The sequence below is a fragment of the Ranitomeya imitator genome, chromosome 4 (assembly GCF_032444005.1).
Source record: "Ranitomeya imitator isolate aRanImi1 chromosome 4, aRanImi1.pri, whole genome shotgun sequence".
In the NCBI taxonomy this organism is placed as follows: domain Eukaryota; kingdom Metazoa; phylum Chordata; class Amphibia; order Anura; family Dendrobatidae; genus Ranitomeya; species Ranitomeya imitator.
The window spans coordinates 641,474,476-641,494,936 of NC_091285.1; the positions used below are offsets into that span (position 1 = coordinate 641,474,476).

General features: G+C 46.2%; 1 protein-coding gene across 1 annotated transcript in view; it reads right to left on the reverse strand.

Annotated features, from left to right (window-relative positions):
- Window positions 1-20,461, reverse strand: part of NSD3 (nuclear receptor binding SET domain protein 3) — a 132,180-nt gene that overhangs the window by 102,324 nt on the left and 9,395 nt on the right. The window contains exon 2 of the mRNA XM_069766880.1: window positions 16,609-17,384. Within this exon, the coding sequence (XP_069622981.1) occupies window positions 16,609-17,340 (732 nt within the window). The 5' untranslated portion in view covers window positions 17,341-17,384. The remainder of the gene's footprint in view (window positions 1-16,608; window positions 17,385-20,461) is intronic.

Genomic DNA, 20,461 nt, shown 5'->3' on the forward strand with positions numbered 1-20,461 from the left:
CAGCCGGAAAGCACAGCGGTGACGTCATCGCTGTGCTCTGCTTTCCGGCTGGCCGGCGCTCACAGTGCAGAGAAGCACAGCACCGGGGGACAGACACCGGAATGTAAGTATGTAGTGTTTTTTTTTTTTACTTTTACGCTGGTAACTAGGGTAAACATTGGGTTACTAAGCGCGGCCCTGCGCTTAGTAACCCGATGTTTACCCTGGTTACCAGTGAAGACATCGCTGAATCGGCGTCACACACGCCGATTCAGCGATGTCTGCAGGGAGTCCAGCGACGAAATAAAGTTCTGGACTTTCTGCACCGACCAACGATGGCACAGCAGAATCCAGATCACTGCTGCCTGTCAAACTGAACAATATCGCTAGCCAGGACGCTGCAACGTCACGGATTGCTAGCGATATCGTTCAGTGTGACGGTACCTTTAGATGACATGACAGGGGGCAGCACAGGTTCACAAATTTCCATATTGGGCCAAAGACGAGCGATCGTACAGATGTCTGATGGTCCCGCTCACCTTCGGATGTGGGACAGAGAGCGGCCAGATTGCTCATTTAAAGCCACAATAGTCCTGGCAGTTAAGGAGTTAAAACGTGAACACACAATCTCCGAATATATGGGGTGTAGACCTTGGCGGCTGATTGATCGGCTTCAGAAGTGATAGGTCTGCGCTAATTTGGCTGGTTCACGGGCACGTGGCCCAACTCTCTGCCAACAGTCATGAAACGAAGCCAGCGTGGAGACACAAACCTGTCGCAGCAGGTGAAGGCTTTTTATTTAATAGGCTATAATTTAGGGAGGAGGCTCGAAAATTAGGAGACTTCGGTTCATAGATGGCCTGGAGGAGAGTAAATGGGGTTTTACAGCCTTCCGTGTCTGATACTCCACTTCAGGAGACGGGCGGTGCCACTTGGCAGTCGAGCTAGTGACGGTCGGTATGGTTAGTAGCCAATAATGGGTACCCCAGAAATGGCCACCTCGGCACTAGACAATGCCCCACTGCATGGTCCCCATCAGATTCAGCTTGATCTGGTATAGGTAGAGTATTAACAGGAGAAGTCATCAATGACAGTGGAGGTCCACGGTCTGCTACCCCTGCCAGTCATATCCGGCCCATACTTAGTACTTGCGATCACACATAGTGTAGCCTTGCCTCATTCAATATGGCGACGGAACTTCTCTACATGACGTCCGGTGCCCCACTTCCGGTTCGTCATATCCGGCTCCTGCCCGCTCGCCCGGTATTCTCCCACAGTGCGGCTTGCACTGTTCCTATCAGCGCGTGACTTCCGCCCTATCTTGGGCTCTGACGCTACCTAGCCCACATATTTCCGGCGGTTATCCCGCCCTCTAGGTTTAAATGCCCTATCCTCTCAGTTCTCCTTACCCCTACAGCGGTGGACACCGCGGAATCAGCTTTCCTTAAGGTACTGTATTGGGGACATCGCACCTACTAGGCACCGACCATGGCACCTATACCCTGACCTTTCTATCCCCCCCTTCCTTTTTTTAGGCTGTATTAAGAGACTCTCATTTAGATTGACGCTGTACTCTGGACATCATTGGTAGGCCTCATTGATATGCTTCCCACCGACTTTTACTTCTCACATCACCGGGGCTAAACGGTTTTTGCTATGTCTTCACCTTTATTTTAGGCAGCGCATATAGCCATCAGTATTTATCCACTATCCCAATCTTTGGTATGTATCTCTCTACATCTTTCTCCTCACTCACTGTGCCATTATAGTCCTATAGCTCTCAGTTATCACATACGTTCTACAGATAAAGAATCTCTCTCTTTTGCCATAAACATGCACGGTTGTCCATGTCTATGTTGTATATACTTTGTTTATTTATTATTTATGATTTTTTGTATCCCATTTTTTGTATCCTATTTTGATGTATTATTTTGACATATACTTTACAGTCACTGACGAAGGTCACATGTGTAACCGAAACGTTTGAATTGTGCATTGGGATAAAATAAAGTATCCAACCTTCTCCTCACAACAAGTTGAGTGCTGGGTTTTGTTACTATTTATCCAATGGTTTGGGAACCTACCCATGCACCACTTTAAGGTTGTGCACACGTTGACCTTTCACTCAGTCAGCACATTAGCAGCGTGGAAACGCCTATATTTTTCCCACAGGCACAGCCTGGATGGGTATGGACACCTGGCCTTGCAGGTGGTGCGGTGCCAGGCACATTGGGTGCAATAGACTCTCCTGTGTTAGTAATGACATGGACAGCTGCAGGGGCTTCAGGAAGGCGATATCCCCCCCATCCATTGCCAAAGAATAGGTGATAAACGGAGGAACGCTGAGGGTCCACACACTTGGGCAACCACCAATTGAGAAAACAGGAGCCCAGTATGTATGGAGAGCATGCATCACTCCCAATAATAAAGCAGTGATCATACATGCCCAATACTACAGCTGTGTATGATCACACGAGGCCCCCTTATTCTTGGGATTGGTGGGGCATAAAATCACCAGCTACTCTAAATAGGTGAGAAATGTTAGTATAACCCATTGTACGGCAGCGGCAAAGTTATCTTTCCTTGGAGATCATCTTCCGGTGTAAATGTCTCTTTCAGACCCTCCTCCGAAATAAGTCATGAAAGTTTAAAAGGTTGTCCGTAGATATTAGAAGTAGGGTGCCACTAATTAATTATCTAACGCAAATAAAAAGACTTCGCAAAGGCAGAGAGCGGAATATTTATTAAAAAAAAAATGAAGAAGAATGTTGAGTTTCAGTACAGCCCAAGTTCTACTTTCATGTGAAACACGCGGCTACCAGAGCTGAGCGTGCCGGTGTGGGGCGGTGGAAAGGCGCAGCTGCCGGCAATCAGGGGAACATTCCTTCATCCATCAATGCTACAAGATAAATGGTCCGCTTAAAGGGAGCCTGTCACCATGAAAATGCTGTCCAATCTGCAGGCTCCAGATTGATATGTCGTTTTCGGTATAACCTGGGTTTTAACCCCTTCCCGCCGCAGCCCTTTTTCGTTTTTGTGTTTTCTTTTTTCACTCCCCTCCTTTCCTTCCCAGAGCCATAACTTTTTTTTATTTTTCCATCAATTTGGATATGTGAGGGCTTATTTTTTGTGGGACGAGTTGTACATTTCAACGACATCATTGGTTTTACCATGTCTTGTACTAAAAAAATGGGGGGAAAAAATTCCAAGTGCGGTGAAATTGCAAAAAAAAAAAAAAAGTGCAATCCCGCACTTTGTTTTTGTTTTGTTTTTTTGCCACGTTCACTAAATGCTAAAACTGACCTGTCATTATGATTCTCCAGGTCATTACGAGCTCATAGACACCAAACATGTCTAGATTATTTTTTATCTAAGTCGTGAAAAAAAAAATTCAAAACTTTGCTAAAAGCGTTCACAGCTGACGTTTTTAATGATTCCACTTTTGTGCAGATACGTTCTTTTGATCTCCCTTTATTGTATTTTAATGCAATGTTGTGGCAACCAAAAAACGGAATTCTGGCGTTTCTAAGTTTTTTCTCGCTACGCTTTTAGCGACCAGGTTAATGCTTTTTTTTTTTTTAATCGATAGATCTGGCGATTCTGAACGCGGCGATACCAAATGTGTAGGTTTGATTTTTTTTTTTATTGTTTTATTTTGGATGGGGGCGAAAGAGGGGTGATTTAAACTTTTATATATATTTTTTTTCTTTCATTTTTTTAAACTTTTGCCATGCTTCAATAGCCTCCATGGGAGGCTAGAAGCTGGCACAACTGGATCGGCTCAGCTACATAGCAGCGATCATCAGATCGCTGCTATGCAGCTGAATTGCAGGCTTGCTATGAGCGCCGACCACAGGGTGGCGTTCACAGCAGACCGGCATCAGTAACCATAGAGGTCTCAAGGACCTCTATGGTTACCATCCTGATGCATCGCCGACCCCCGATCATGTGACGGGGGTCGGCAATGCGCTCACTTCCGGCCGCGTGGCCGGAAGTGGTAGTTAAATGCTGCTGTCAGCGGCATTTAACAGGTTAATAGCGGCGGGTGAATCGCGATTTCACCCACCGCTATTGCGCGCACATGTCAGCTGTACAAAACAGCTGACATGTCCCGGCTTTGATATGGGCTCAGTCCTGGAGCACACATCAAAGGGGCAGACACGACATGCGCAGTACTAGTACAGCGCATGTCGTGAAGGGGTTAATCATTTAATACTCTTTGTCTGGTATATTCAGTCTAGTGGGCGGTCCTCACTGGGATTTTCTGTCCAGTGGGCGGTGATATTAGTGACTGACAGCCTTCCATGTACAAATGTGCATACAAAGATAGCTGTTAGCACCGCCCACTGGACCAAAAATACCAGAAAGAGCAAAGGTTCTCATGATGACAAACCAGGTTAGGGCTCATTTCCACTTGCGATGAAATCAGACGAATGCAATCTGATATAATGATAATAATAAATTTAAAAAAATTGGATTATAGTCAAACCAATGCTATTCTATCATTGTGTGTTCATCTGCGTTTAAAAAACAAAATAGGATCACATCCCACAATAGGGGTCAATGGGTGAGAGAGAAAAAAAAAAAAAAACAGCACTCGGACCATGCAAATGCTGTCCGATTTTTTTATTTTTTTTTATTTCAACACCGATTGCATTTGAAAAGCCGGCAATGCATGTGCCGCATACAGTAATGTCACACTGACAGGTTACGATAGATATATACACCCGGCAGGTGAGTATATATCTATTTTTTATTTTAATTATTTATTTTTTTAACAGGGATATGGTGCCTACACTGCTGTATACTACATGGGCTGTGTAATATACTGCGTGGCTGCTATATACTACCTGGCCCGTGTTAGATGCTATGTGGGCTGTGTTATATACTGCGTGGGCTGTGCTATATATTACGTGGCCAGTGTTATATACTGTGTGGGCTGTGTTATATACCGCGTGGCTGCTATATACTACCTGGCCCGTGTTAGATGCTATGTGGGCTGTGTTATATACTGCGTGGGCTGTGCTATATATTACGTGGCCAGTGTTATATACTGTGTGGCCTGTATTAACGCATCAGGTATTCTACAATAGGTATGTATGTTTGTATATAGCAGCCACATGGTATATAGCACAGGCCACATCGTATTTGTCTGCTATATACTACATGGCTCCTATATACTATGTGGCTGCTACATACATATTCTAGAATACCCACGGGGCGCAGTGGTTAGCACTGCAGCCTTACAGCGCTGGTGTCCTGGGTTCTAATCCCACCCAGGACAACATCTGCAAAGAGTTTGTATGTTCTCTCCGTGTTTGCGTGGGTTTCCTGTTGTGAATTCTGTGGCAGAGTTCACTCCTGTGGTCACAAGTGGTACTTCGGCTGATTCTCTCTAGGATCTTCCGTTTGTGGAGGAAAGTGGTACTGCAGCTTCTGAGTTTTCTCCCTCAGGTGATCTGGTGAGCTCGTTAGCTTCTTCTCTACTTAACTCCACCTGATGCTTTGATCTATGCTTCCTGTCAATGTTTCAGTGTGGGACTTGTTTTTTCCCTGGATCATTCCTGTGGCCTGCTGCTCTGCAAAGCTAAGTTTTGCTTATGTTATTTTGTTGCTATTTTTCTTATCAGCTTGCTTTATTGGTTTTTCTCGCCTGCTGGAAGCTCTGAGACGCAGAGGGACCACCTCCGTACCGTTAGTCGGTGCGGAGGGTCTTTTTGTCCCCTCTGCGTGGTTTTTTGTAGGTTTTTGTGCTGACCGCAAAGTTATCTTCCCTATCCTCGTTCTGTTCAGCTAGTCGGGCCTCACTTTGCTAAATCTGTTTCATCTCTATGTTTGTATTTTCATCTTACTCACAGCCATTATATGTGGGGGGCTGCCTTTTCCTTTGGGGAATTTCTGTGAGGCAAGGTAGGCTTATTTTTCTATCTTCAGGATTAGCTAGTTTCTCAGGCTGTGACGAGGCGCCTAGGTTCTGGTCAGGAGCGCTCCACGGCTAGTGTGGTTTGATAGGCTTAGGGATTGCGGTCTGCAGAGTTCCCATGTCTCAGAGCTCGTTCTATTATTTTGGGTTATTGTCAGTTCACTGTATGTGCTCTGACCTCCATGTCCATTGTGATTCTGAATTGCCTTTCATAACAGTTTCCTCCGGGTACTCCAGTTTCCTCCCACACTCCAAAGACATACTGATAGGGATTCTAGATTGTGAGCCCCATCGGGGACAGTGATGATAATGTGTGCAAAACTGTAAAGCGCTGCGGAATATGTTAGCGCTATATAAAAATAAAGATTATTATACCCGATGCGTGAGAGAGAGAGATCTATCACGGATATTGAGATTATATATAATACATATAGAAAAGCTGGCAATTCATCTGCCATGTTCTGTAAAATCACTGCAGGAGCCAACAGGATAGAAGAGATGGATTACATACAGAAAATGCATGTAGAGTAGGTAGATTATATATATATATGCATATATATATATGCCTGTGACAAATACAATTAGGATAGTGTGTGCAAATTACTGGACATGTATTTAATAAAAGATTATTTTACAGAAAAAAAAAATGGAGTGGGCTCCCGCATAATTTTGTTAACCAGCAGAGGAAAAGCAGACAGCTGGGGGCAGATGTTTATAGCCTGGGAAGGGGGTTATACCCATGGAGCGTCCCAGGCTATCAATATCAGCTCACAGCTGGATAATTGGCCTTTACTGGCTATTGAAATGGGGGTCATCCTATAATTAATAACCAGCAAAGGTTATGTAGAAAGCTGCAGGCTGATATTAATAGCCTAGGAAGGGGCCATGGATAATGCCCCTCCCCCAGGAAAAAAACATCATCTCACGCCATCGTCACATAGGTGAAGTGAGTTCACTGGTGTGAACACACAGGACTTGTCTGATGGCACTGCGAGCAGGAGAACTTTCTCACGCTCGCGGTGCCCTCAGATAGGCAATAGGAGTTCATAGAGAGACACTGAGCACACGGTGCTCAGCGTGTGCTGGATGGCAGGCTGTATGGACACATCATGCAACCATGCCGACTGCCATCTAGATGTAGCCGAGCTAGACCTGTCGTGGGACAAATGGATTAGCAGCATCGCTGTGGAAAGGTGAGAAATTTTTTCTGTTTTAACTCTTTTGCAGATGGCAAGGGCATCGGGGGAGTGGGCGAGCTCATAAGTATGGTTTAATTGAGATTATTAAAAAGGAGTCTGTCATTCTTTTAATTAAAGGACTTTTTTCTGGGTGTCTGTTTTCATACAATGTGACTATGGGGTTAGTAATGGAGGCGTCTTATTGACGCCTCTCCATTACTAACCTCGGGGCTTGATGACACCGGGAAGAGTGAGGCTAAGGGCCAGAGTTGGCGCATCTTAGAGATACGTCTTTTCTGGGGGTGGCTGAGAGCTCATGTTTTTAGCCTGGGGGCGGGGGGCAGTATCCATGGCCCCTTCCTAGGATACTAATATCAGCCTGCAGCTGTCTGCAACAGCTTCCTGTTAAAATAAAGACTGCAGTCATGGGACAATCCCTTAAAATTAGAGAGAAACAAAAACAAACTTTGCTGACACAGCAGTTTCAAGCAATAACGAGCCAACGGTGAACGCGTCATTTCTTATAGTTTTGCAATCTGCTGTGCCTCAGTTACTCCTCCTGGAAATGTGTGAAAAAAACTTTTGGGTGAAAATATGGACCTGACACTTTCCAACCACCCTGACAGGATGAGGCCGATGTGGGGACAACAATTATTGACACCGAGCCAAATACTTCCAGGAGGAACAACGGCAACAAGGCCAATAATGTGACATCCATACAAGTACTGTTCAGACCCATTCACTTCTGCGCTGGCACATATTACACCGGACTCCATTGCCTTGTGAACTATGGGAAAATGATATTTTGATATCTGATGGAGTTCCCTATCAGATACAGTTTGGCTCAAAAAAATACTTGTTCCAAACTCAGTGCCCACCTGAGGCACTGACCCTGTGTCCCCCAGCACCAAGTCCAGCAATTATCCCAGGGGGTGTGAACTCTATCTGGCTTCCTTTGTTGGACTCAGGCTGACACGCAGACATATTGGCACCGCAGACCCCCGGCTCAACAGCACAAGTCTGAGATATTGAATCTAGAAAATGACCTACAATAAAAGAATGCAATATCTCTGAACCTAGCTGAGCACAATCGGAATCTGCAGTACTTCCCCCACAACCCATACCATGCAGCCACCTCTAGAACTCTGCATTATTGAGTTATAAAGCATAGCTACCAGGAATTAAATACGGTAGCCGTATTTGGTCTCCCTGCACAAATAATATCCAGCAGAACCCAGTGGGGCCGCCGCCATCCCATTTACAGCGTCGGGCTGTTCTGGCCAGAAAACCATGCTCTCAGATATGGGATCAGGGAAGCTGCACAGCCCAGGGGTTGGCACAGCATGTGGGAGGGAGCAGCTTAGGGACAATAGGCAGCTCATCATTTTGGACTTGGCTGATGTGGCCAGAGAATCAAGTAACAAAAATTTGGACCTGAGATTCATGTCACATGCTACATAACGCGGTAATTGTAATTATCCGTATCCTACCCTTGTAATACATTCCTGACTGCATACTTGTATATTTGTTCTTGTATGTATACATACACATCTTTTTAGTGCACCTTTCGGCGATTAACCCCTTACCGGCATCGGACGCACTATACCGTCCGATGCCGGCTCCCCTGCTTTGATGCAGGGCTCCGCGGTGAGCCCGCACCAAAGCCGGGACATGTCGGCTGTTTTGAACAGCTGACATGTGCCCGTAATAGGCGCGGGCAGAATCGCGATCTGCCCGCACCTATTAACTAGTTAAATGCCGCTGTCAAACGCAGACAGCGGCATTTAACTACCGCTTCCGGCCGGGCGGCCGGAAATGACGTCATCGCCGACCCCCGTCACATGTCCGGGGGTCGGCGATGCGTCTCCATTGTAGCCATAGAGGTCCTTGAGACCTCTATGGTTACTGATTGCCCGTCGCTGTGAGCGCCACCCTGTGGTCGGCGCTCACAGCACACGTGCAATTCTGCTACATAGCAGCGATCAGCAGATCGCTGCTATGTAGCAGAGCCGATCGTGCTGTCCCTGCTTCTAGCCTCCCATGGAGGCTATTGAAGCATGGCAAAAGTTAAAAAAAAAAAAGTTTAAAAAAATGTGAAAAAAATAAAAAAAACATAAAAGTTTAAATCACCCCCCTTTCGCCCCAATCAAAATAAATCAATAAAAAAAATATCAAATCTACGCATATTTGGTATCGCCGCGCTCAGAATTGCCCGATCTATCAAATAAAAAAAAGTATTAACCTGATCGCTAAACAGCGTAGCGGGAAAAAAACTCGAAACGCCAGAATTACGTTTTTTTGGTCGCCGCGACATTGCATTAAAATGCAATAACGGGCGATCAAAAGAACGTATCTGCACCGAAATGCTATCATTAAAAACGTCATCTCGGCACGCAAAAAATAAGCCCTCAACCGACCCCAGATCACGAAAAATGGAGACGCTACGAGTATCGGAAAATGGCGCAATTTTTTTTTTTTTTTTTTTTAGCAAAGTTTGGAATTTTTTTTCACCACTTAGATAAAAAATAACCTAGTCATGTTTGGTGTCTATGAACTCGTAATGACCTGGAGAATCATAATGGCAGGTCATTTTTAGCATTTAGTGAACCTAGCAAAAAAGCCAAACAAAAAACCAATGTGGGATTGCACTTTTTTTGCAATTTCACCGCACTTGGAATTTTTTTCCCGTTTTCTAGTACACGACATGCTAAAACCAATGATGTCGTTCAAAAGTACAACTCGTCCCGCAAAAAATAAGCCCTCACATGGCCAAATTGACGGAAAAATAAAAAAGTTATGGCTCTGGGAAGGAGGGGAGCGAAAAACGAACACGGAAAAACGAAAAATCCCCTGGTCATGAAGGGGTTAAATATAAAATTAATCTTGGGCTGCTCTTTTAGCTCGATTCACGAATCCCCTCGCTCGGTTGGTGATTATACTCTACCCAGGAATTGTTTCTGACCCAATGTAAGCCTGTTGTCAGGCAGGGCTTGTATCCAACGAGGAACTGGTGGAAGCATACCGTACTGTGTAAGGCTACATTCACATTTGTGATGTTGCGTCCGAGACGCAACGCAAAACAAAACGCACGCTAAAATGCAGCATTTTGCGACGCAAGCGTCCTTTTTTGCCGATTTTTGGACGCAAAAAAAAAAAAAGGAACTTGCTGCGTCCTCTGCGCCGCACGCTTGCGGCAAAAAAAAAAAACCGCTTGCGTCGCAAAACGCAGCACAACGCATGTCCATGCGCCCCCCATGTTAAATATAGGGGCGCATGACATGCACATTTGTGGCCTGCTGGAGGTCATCTTGCAGGGCTCTAGCAGTGCTCTTCCTGTTCCTCCTTGCACAAAGGCTGAGGTAGCGGTCCTGCTGCTGGGTTGTTGCCCTCCTAGAGCCCTCTCCACGTCTCCTGGTGTACTGGCCTGTCTCCTGGTGGCGCCTCCAGCCTCTGGACACTACGCTGACAGACACAGCAAGCATTCTTGCCACAGCTCGCATTGATGTGCCATCCTGGAAGAGCTGCACTAACTGAGCCACTTGTGTGGGTTGTAGAGTCCGTCTCATGCTACCAAGAGTGTGAAAGCACATCCAACATTCAAAAGTGACCAAAACATCAGCCAGAAAGCATTGGTACTGAGATGTGCTCTGTGGTCCCCACCAGCAGAATCACTCCTAAATTAAGTGTGTCTTGACAATTGCCAATAATTTCCATCTGTTGTCTATTCCATTTGTACAACAGCATGTGAAATTAATTGTGAAACAGTGTTGCTTTTTAAGTGGAAAGTTTGATTTACTTGGAGATATATTCTGTTGTTTAAGTGTTCCCTTTATTTTTTGGAGTAGTGTATACTCCCCCTCACTGGGAGCTCCTCAATAACTTGTACCTATAAGGGAAGCCTCTCCAGCGACCATTTGCCCTCGGTGCAGTTCCCTGACTGACCTTAGGGTAAGTGGTGGTGCCAGAGAGCCAGTCCCTGCTCAGTCATTCTCTCTTCTCCCCCCTGTACGATCCCGTCACATGCATGTTTCTGTGCATGACGCGAGTGTGTAAGGACCCAGCCCGGGAGTGGACGGAGATCGGGGACAGACGGTCATGTGGGTAAATTACACTACTACCGCCACACTGATTGTTATGATACTGTGCGCCCTGCGCCTATTGGAAGCCATATGCCAGCGGTCATATAGCAGCAGGTGTAAGTGTAAAGATCCCAAGCACAAAATCATCATTATGACATTAGACAATGTCTCATACATCGGTTCCTGTGACAGACCGGCCACAGATCGAGCTCTCCAGCACGTGCTGCTCTGTCCGACAAACTGCAGCAATGCATGCTCCCTAGGGCTCTGTTCACACAACCGTCATGGTTTCTATTTAAGAGATTGCCTTTTTGTTTTTAAATGGCCTTATAGTAGGGGGAAGTGATAAATAAACCGGCTAATCTCCGGTTACTACAATGCTTCTGCTCGAATGGCCTCTCCAGCTTTTAGCTGTACAGAGTACCTGCATGTGACCACTGCAGTCAATCGCAGGCCTCATCAACGATAAGGAAGGAAGAGATGATTAGCTGCGGCAGTCAAGCATAAGACAGTCACTACAGCAAGCGCATCATTAAGGCAGGTAACGGAGCGAAGGGAGCACTGGAGATGGGTTTTCTGAATACAAGTGTTCATTTTTCTTTTTACATCTGGCACTATCTGGCCATCTTTAAATAATCCCGGATATATAAAAATTCAACAAAAAAGTGAGGCTAATAAGATAAAATATAACTTTGTATTTAATAATAAAATAGACAAAAAAAAAAAAAAAAATCACCTGGTGGTGCAATAAGACGCTCACAAACCACATAACTCCGTAATTGGTTTAAACCAGAGATAACACCAAATTAATCCGACTGATCAGATTAAAACTCAGGTACTTTTGAACATGATACTCACTATAATACTAATCTCACTCTGGGCTCTATAGTATGTTATAGTGGGGCTCACAATCTCCGCTTTCACTACATCCCTGAACGAGACGGACGGTGGTCAAGTATAACACCGTCTACAAAATCTATAAAGGTATAAAGAGGCCGACAGCAGCTGAGCTTCCACTAGAAAAACACTGGAGAATGAGGCAGACCGCGGTCAATGTCCACCGCACATAGTACACAGGGGCTTCTCACAAAATTAGAATATCACAAAGTTAATTTATTTCAGTTCAATACAAAAAGTGAAACTCAGTCATTACACAGCGATCTATTTCAAGTGTTTATTTCTGTTAATGTTGATGATTATGGTTTACAGCCAATAAAGTCATTATCTTAGTAAATTAGAATAATTAACAAAAACACCCGCAAAGGCTTCCTAAGCGTTCAAGAAGGTCCCTTTGATTCAGTAGCTCCACAATCATGGGGAAGACTGCTGACCTGACAGATGTACAGAAGGCAGTCATTGACACACTCCACAAGGAGGGTAAGCCACAAAAGATCATTGCTAAAGAAGCCGGCTGTTCACAGAGTGCTGTGTCCAAGCGTACTAATGGAAAAAAAAAAAAAGTGTGGTAGAAAAAAAAAAAAGTGTGGTAGAAAAAGTGTGGTAGAAAAAAAAAGTGCACAAGCAGGTGTTTTTTGTTAATTTTAATTTACTGAGATAAAGACTTTTGGGTTTTCATTGGCTGTAAGCCACAATCATCAACATTAACAGAAATAAACACTCTGTTTGTAATGACTAATATAGGAGTTTCACTTTTTTTGTATTGAAGAACTGAAAAACTAACTTTTTGATATTTAATTTTGTGAGAAGCACTTGCAGCACATGTAGTAGGGACATATACGATCAGCCCTACGTATGTGCAAGTCAGACCATACTTGTCAATGGTCCAAAATTCAATTTAAAGGGAACCTGTCACCCCCAAAATTGCGGGTGAGGTAAGCCCACCGGCATCAGGGGCTTATCTACAGCATTCTGTAATGCCGTAGATAAGCCCCCGATGTATCCTAAAAGATGAGAAAAAGATGTTAGATCATACTCGCCCAGGGGCGGTCCCGCTGTTGGTCCGGGGCCTCCCATCTTCATCAGATGACGTCCTCTTCTGGTCTTCACGCTGCTGCTCCGGCGTACTTTGTCTGTCCTGTTGAGGGCAGAGCAAAGTACTGCAGTGCGCAGGTGCCGGGAAAGGTCAGAGAGGCCCGGAGCCTGCTCACTGCAGTACTTTGCTCTGCCCTCAACAGGACAGACAAAGCACACCTGCTTCAGAGCCACAGCGTGAAGACCAGAAGAGGACGTCATCTGGTGAAGATGGGAGGCGCCGGACCCGGACCAGCAACGGGACCGCCCCTGGGTGAGTATAATCTAACGTCTTTCTCCTCTTGCAGGTTACATCGGGGCTTATCTACAGCGTTACAGAATGCTGTAGATAAGCCCCTGATGCCGGTGGGCTTACCTCATCTGCAATTTTGGGGGTGACAGGTTCCCTTTAAATGGTAAGCATATAAAACAGAACCACCACATTATCAGCCATTGAGTATTATTTTTTTTTTTTTTTTTAATTATTATTATGTATATGACTTTAACCATACACCCCTCGTACATTGATATTCATGTGTCTAGGGAAAGTGCAGGCTCACACATATGTAACCCATTTATAAGACATGCTTTCCATATATAATACAACCTCAATAGTGGAACTCCCTCAAATTTCTGAGGACGCCATAGCTCCTGACCAGGCAGTCCACAGCTGGCTCTTGCAGTGAACTAGCCCTAAATAGCATGTGCTTTCTGACGCATTTCTGGCCTCTTTGGTCAGTATTTTACATCAGTATTTGTAAGCCGAAACCAGGAGTGGGTGATAAATACAGAAGTGGTGACTAGTGATGAGCGAGTGTACTCATTGCTCGGGTGGTCTCCAAGTATGTGTGACCACTCAGAGATTTAGTTTTTGTTGACGCAGTTGCATGATTTACAGCTGCTAGCCAGCCTGAGTACATGTGGGGGTTGCCTGGTTGCTAGGGAATCCCCACATGTAATCAAGCTGGCTAGTAGTTGCAACTCATGCAGCTGCGACAAGGAAAACTAAATCTCCGAGCAGTCACAAATACTCGGAGACCACCCGAGCGTGCTCAGGAAAACCCGAGCAATAAGTACATTCGCTCCTCACTAGTGGGGACGTGTCTTATACTTTTCCTCTGACTGTTCCACTCCTGGTTTTGGATTTACAAATACGGAGGTAAAAAATCTCACCAAATACTCGTGTGCTTGTGGCCTTAGGGTAAGTACACACTAGGGGAAAAAGCATGTTTTTTCCTTGTGCTTTTTGCAGCAGTTTTGGCATGCTAGATTTGTCTCTTGTGCATGCAGATAAAGTTTAGTGTTGAAAATTAAAAAAAAGTCTCATTCCACAGAATGTAGCAAAATGATACCCGTGGGGTTTTTTTTCCCACCACCCATTCAAGTCAATGGGTGAAAAAACAAAAAAACAAAACAAAAACAAAATACTGATGACAAACAAGTGTGAGTGCAGGAGATTTCTGAGATCTCATAGGCTTTGCTGGTACTGTAAAACACAACTGAAAAGTAGCATAAAAACTGCAGCAAAAAAGCCCTGTGTGAACATAGCCTTTGGGTTCTTCAGGGGAGACGCTCGCACATTAGATCCTACATTAGCAGAATTCCCAAACTAGCCATTGATGGATCATGTTATATTGACAGCATGGTACCGTGTCATGTGTAGCTGAATACATTTACTATTACTATTCCTTCGGAGCGCCCACATCTATACACAGGAGTGTGAAAACCTGACTGTTTCTATAATATTTGACCACCATCCGTCTCGTTCAGGTTTGTAGTGAAAGCGGAGACGGTCAGCCCCACTATAATATACTATTATATATTATCATTATATTCATCAGGACCAGAGTTTAATCTGATCAATCTGAACCTTGGTCAGTATCACGCCGGTTATAGCTCTGGTTTAGGCCGGGATCACACATGCGAGAAACACGTCCGTGTCTCGCATGTGAAACCCAAGCTTTGGCGCCGGCACTTGGGAGCGGAGCGTGTGGCTCCGTGTGTTGCTATGCGGCCGCACGCTCCGCTCTGGAGTGCCGGCGCCAAAGCTTGGGTTTCACATGTGAGACACGGACGTGTTTCTCGCATGTGTGATCCCGGCCTTATACTGACTATTACCGAATTATATGGTCTGTGATCCTCTTATTGCCCCACCTGGTGATTATATTTCAATATTTAGTAATAAAATAGACAAAGCTATTTTCATCTTATTAGCATCACTTTTGGCTGAATTTATACATACATTTGTGAGTAGGGTGTTCTGGTAATTGGGGGAAATCTCTCCCTATTTCACTCCCACATGTTGCTTAATCCTGGACATGGCACCCTGACAAAGCAAAGACATATCTTGCATCTTTTTTTTTTTTTTTTTTTTTTTTAAATAAAAAGAAAAATCAATAAATGGGGGTCCATGAGTCCAGACAGATATTAATGTATACATGGAATTTTAATGCCAAGAAGATTAAAAATAAGGTTTAATAAAAAAAAAACAAACAATAAAACAGGACCCAACATTAGCGCAAACACGGTCGTACCCGTCATTATCTGAACATGTAATTCTACCAAAAGTAAAAACAATAAATGAGAAAAAAAATAAAAAGGAAGAAATGTTAAAGGAAGGAGAGTCTCGTTCAGGTTTCTATCACCAGACCTGCGACATTACACAACCACCAAGGGGCTACTTATTTGCTGACCGGTGGTCTTTCAATAGCCAGTATTGTGTGCACGAAGCGAACAGCGATAGATCGCTCACTGACTGCGCAGACTGACATTGTTCTCGGCAGCACAGGTCCAGTTTACACAGAAGGAGGCGCTGCCGAGAACGATGATAGTTTACGCGGAACCGAAAGATCATTTCACCTGAGGAGCGAGCGCCTTGCTCATTCTTTAGGTGATCAGCAGACTAGGTTAAAAAACAAAACACGAAGTTCATATTGGGTAAATACACAATGGAGTCACAACAGTTCACAATCACCATAAATCCAAAGCTGGCTCTAAGCTTAAAAAAAGAAAAGATAACCATACCCTTCCGCTCCTTTCCCAGAGATCCCGGGTCTCTAGCTTCCTCTACCAGCCATATGGACGTGTGAGCGCTGCAGCGGTAACCCGTTCATCATAATGGTGGTCGATGACTGGCTGCAGTGGTCACACACCCGCTGACTGGTGGAGCGAGCAGAGATTGGCAGGGGACCTGCACTGGAAGAAGAGCAGCTAAAGGATCAGTAAAGTGAGGACACTTCTCATTTTTATTTGGGGGGTGGAGAATCCTTTAAAATATTTGCCCCCTCAATCAAAGCTTTAAGGCCCTCTTCACCTGTAATGCTTATGAAAATGAATTCCCTGAAAGAGCAGGAGCTAGACAGCACCTCTCTCTGGGCAGGATAGGACATACATTAACCCTAAAACGTCCAGAAACTGCATTGGCGTAGCATCTCAAAAGCCCCTTTAAAGCTTAAGGCAGAAATGTAGCAGAACTCACAGCTTCCTCCTCGGGAGGCTCCATCTTTTGCACCTCGTGCGGCGGGGGCTCCTCCACCACCTTCAGCTCTTCCCGGTGGTGGTGGTGATGATGATGGTGATGGTGACGGCTGCTCTTCTTCCGCTTCTCCTTCCTCTCTCGCCTCCTTTCGTGCTTTTTCCTGTTAATTTCTCGGGCCTGAAATTCATGAAGGAGATCCCCACACAGCGAGGACTCGAACATCTCTCGCCCATTCTGAATAGTCTTTGTAATCCTTAATTTGATCTCCGGGGAACCGGTCTTCTTTTGGGCGATGATGGTGGAGCAGGGAGGTGGTTGAAGAAGGTTGGGCGGGGATGTGGGCTGAGGGGGTGAGGATTTGAGCATTCCCTCGTGTGGGCGCATGGCTGCCGTTTCCAGGTGGTGGTAATACTCCAGGGTGCTGTAGTTCCTATTGCTGTACCCGTTGGCCGAGCCGTTGGGATATTGAGAATAGGTCGGGTATTTGACCTGCGAGTCGTAACCCAGCGAAGACTGATAGCCATTGGTGAGAGGCGGCAGCTCCTCCGTGGTGGGAGTGGGGTATTGGAAATCCGTCTGGAGGCCGGACTCGTAGGGTGTGTGCCCACCCTCGTCGGCCTGATCGCTGCTGTTGGCATCATCCTGCCGGTTGTTGGCGGAGTCGATGAGTTGAGGGGGTTGCTGGATTGTGTTTCCCATGATCCCTTGCATGAAAGAGAAGGAGAAATCCATTGTCGTGCTCAGGCATCATCAGCTTTCCCTTTCTCTCATAGGGCCTAAAGTAAAAATACAAAAAAAAGGAAGAATTGTCGATTTTGGTTTCCATTTACATATAAAACAAACAAAAAAAAAAAACCAACCTAAACACACCGCTAGCACTAAATATTATATGTAGCCATCATATCATAGGGGCTGCACTTCACGAGGAGCGTCAGGAAAAAAATGGGGAGAGCAAAAACATCTCTCCAATAGTCTATAGAGTCAGTGGGGGTCCAGGAGCTCACATATTGGGCAATCTGCACCCCACTGCAATCATTGGGAGGCAGGACACAGGGCAGCCTGCAATGTGAACCGGCGGGAACCTGACTGCCCTGCATACGCCCCGCTACATCCGACGGCGATCTAGCGGCCTGGCAGGCCGGAGCCATACATCTTGGGAAAAAGCATCTTCAAGAACCTTAAGGCTATGTTCACACTTTGCAGATTCCACTGCGGATTTTTCCGCATCAGAATTCCAAAATCCGTAGTGAAAACCCGTCGCGGTTTTTACTGCGGATTTAATCGCGGTTTTTACTGTGGTTTCTCCAGCGGATTTTCATCTGCAGTTTCCTATTGGAGCAGGAGAAAATCCGCAGAAAAGTAGTGACATGCTGCGGAATGTAATCCGCTGTGTTTCTGTGCGGTTTTTTCCGCAGCATGTGCACAGCGTTTTTTGTTTCCCATAGGTTTACATTGTACTGTAAAACTCATGGGAAACTGCTGCAGATCCGCAGATGTCAAATCCGCTGCGGATCCGCAGCAAAATCCGCAAAGTGTGAACATAGCCTAAATGTTATTCATGTGCATTGGTTTCAGCCCTTGCATCCAGTACACACCTGAGCTCTCCTGGGTTGTTACAGCTGTGTTCCTCCAGTAGTAAAAAAATACCCCTTAATGGCGCCACTTCACCCCCCACAGTGACAACCCATCTCACCATGCTCCACGAATGGCTGCGGCAGCACAAACCTAAGGATATGTGCACACCGAGTATCTGATGGGTGAAAAACGCTGCTGATATGAAACTGCGAGGAAAAAAAATAAGCAGTGTGTTCATGAGACATCAAATCTTATTGACTTTGCTCTTCCTGTAAAATGCCGTTTTGTATTTTCTGCAGCAACAAAGCAGCGTGTGAACGATCCTTTAACCTCCCCCTATCGGCTGTAACACGACGCCACTGTCCCTTTAAGTAGCAGCAGGCTTCTCCACTTGCCCAATCGTTATAGACGACCCGTCACTTGCAAGGTTTGGTTTTGAGCCTGGTGTAAATGCTGCTGTTCTCCTGATTCCAGCAATGTCCTCTCCGCTACTGAGATACGGCCTCTCTTCCTACTCTAAAAGTCTAGTCTGTTTAGCCAAATGGGCTTGGTCCACCGCAGAAGAGGACCACTCCCCCTTGGCCAAGACTAGATTTATATACAATGTCAGGAAAGGAGAAGAGCAAGGACGTCAGAAAACCCAGGCTGGATTCAGGAGAACAGCCGCACTTTTACACCAGGTAAGAAATTCCCAATTCCTGACCGGTGAGCCGGTCCCTATAGACGCCTGGCAGGCGCCCGTCACATCCAGCCGGCATTCAGTCCTTGTGACCTGAAAGATCACTTGTTTCAGCTCAGAACTACATGAAGGCGAGATCCAGAGGACGTTCACATGACCGAGTCACCAGATCACTAGATCAGATGTGACTACGGCCTACTGACCGCACTGCTGTAGGGTGAAGGAGGGGACAAAAAAAAAAAAAAAAAGCATAATGGAAAGGGGTTTCACTTTACTATTTCCCCAAATTACTGGCCTTGGTTATCACTGTTTGCAGCAATGAGCCCTTATCTGCAGAGCCATACAGCAATGCTCCGCACACCGCCCTCAGATACTATGTACAGTCATCCTGGGCCTGCACACAGCTCTCCTGCAGAGCCATACAGCAACGCTCCGCACACCACCCTCAGATACTATGTACAGTCATCCTGGACCTGCACACAGCTCTCCTGCAGAGCCATACAGCAACGCTCCGCACACCGCCCTCAGGTACTATGTACAGTCATCCTGGACCTGCACACAGCTCTCCTGCAGAGCCATACAGCAACGCTCCGCACACAGCCCTCACATACCATGTACAGTCATCCTGGGCCTGCACACAGCTCTCCTGCAGAGCCATACAGCAACGCTCCGCACACAGCCCTCAGATACTATGTACAGTCATCCTGGGCCTGCACACAGCTCTCCTGCAGAGCCATACAGCAACGCTCCGCACACCACCCTCACATACCATGTACAGTCATCCTGGGCCTGCACACAGCTCCCCTGCAGAGCCATACAGCAACGCTCCGCACACCGCCCTCAGGTACTATGTACAGTCATCCTGGGCCTGCACACAGCTCTCCTGCAGAGCCATACAGCAACGCTCCGCACACCGCCCCCAGATACTATGTACAGTCATCCTGGGCCTGCACACAGCTCTCCTGCAGAGCCATACAGCAACGCTCCGCACACCGCCCCCAGATACTATGTACAGTCATCCTGGGCCTGCACACAGCTCTCCTGCAGAGCCATACAGCAACGCTCCGCACACCACCCTCACATACCATGTACAGTCATCCTGGACCTGCACACAGCTCTCCTGCAGAGCCATACAGCAATGCTCCGCACACCACCCTCAGGTACCATGTACAGTCATCCTGGGCCTGCACACAGCTCTCCTGCAGAGCCATACAGCAACGCTCCGCACACCACCCTCAGATACCATGTACAGTCATCCTGGGCCTGCACACAGCTCTCCTGCAGAGCCATACAGCAACGCTCCGCACACCACCCTCAGATACCATGTACAGTCATCCTGGGCCTGCACACAGCTCCCCTGCAGAGCCATACAGCAACGCTCCGCACACCGCCCTCAGATACTATGCAGGAGAGCTGTGTGCAGGCCCAGGATGACACTACATAGTATCTGAGGGTGGTGTGCGGAGCGTTGCTGTATGGCTCTGCAGGAGAGCTGTGTGCAGGCCCAGGATGACTGTACAGAGCCATACAGCAACGCTCCGCACACCGCCCTCACATACCATGTACAGTCATCCTGGGTCTGCACACAGCTCTCCTGCA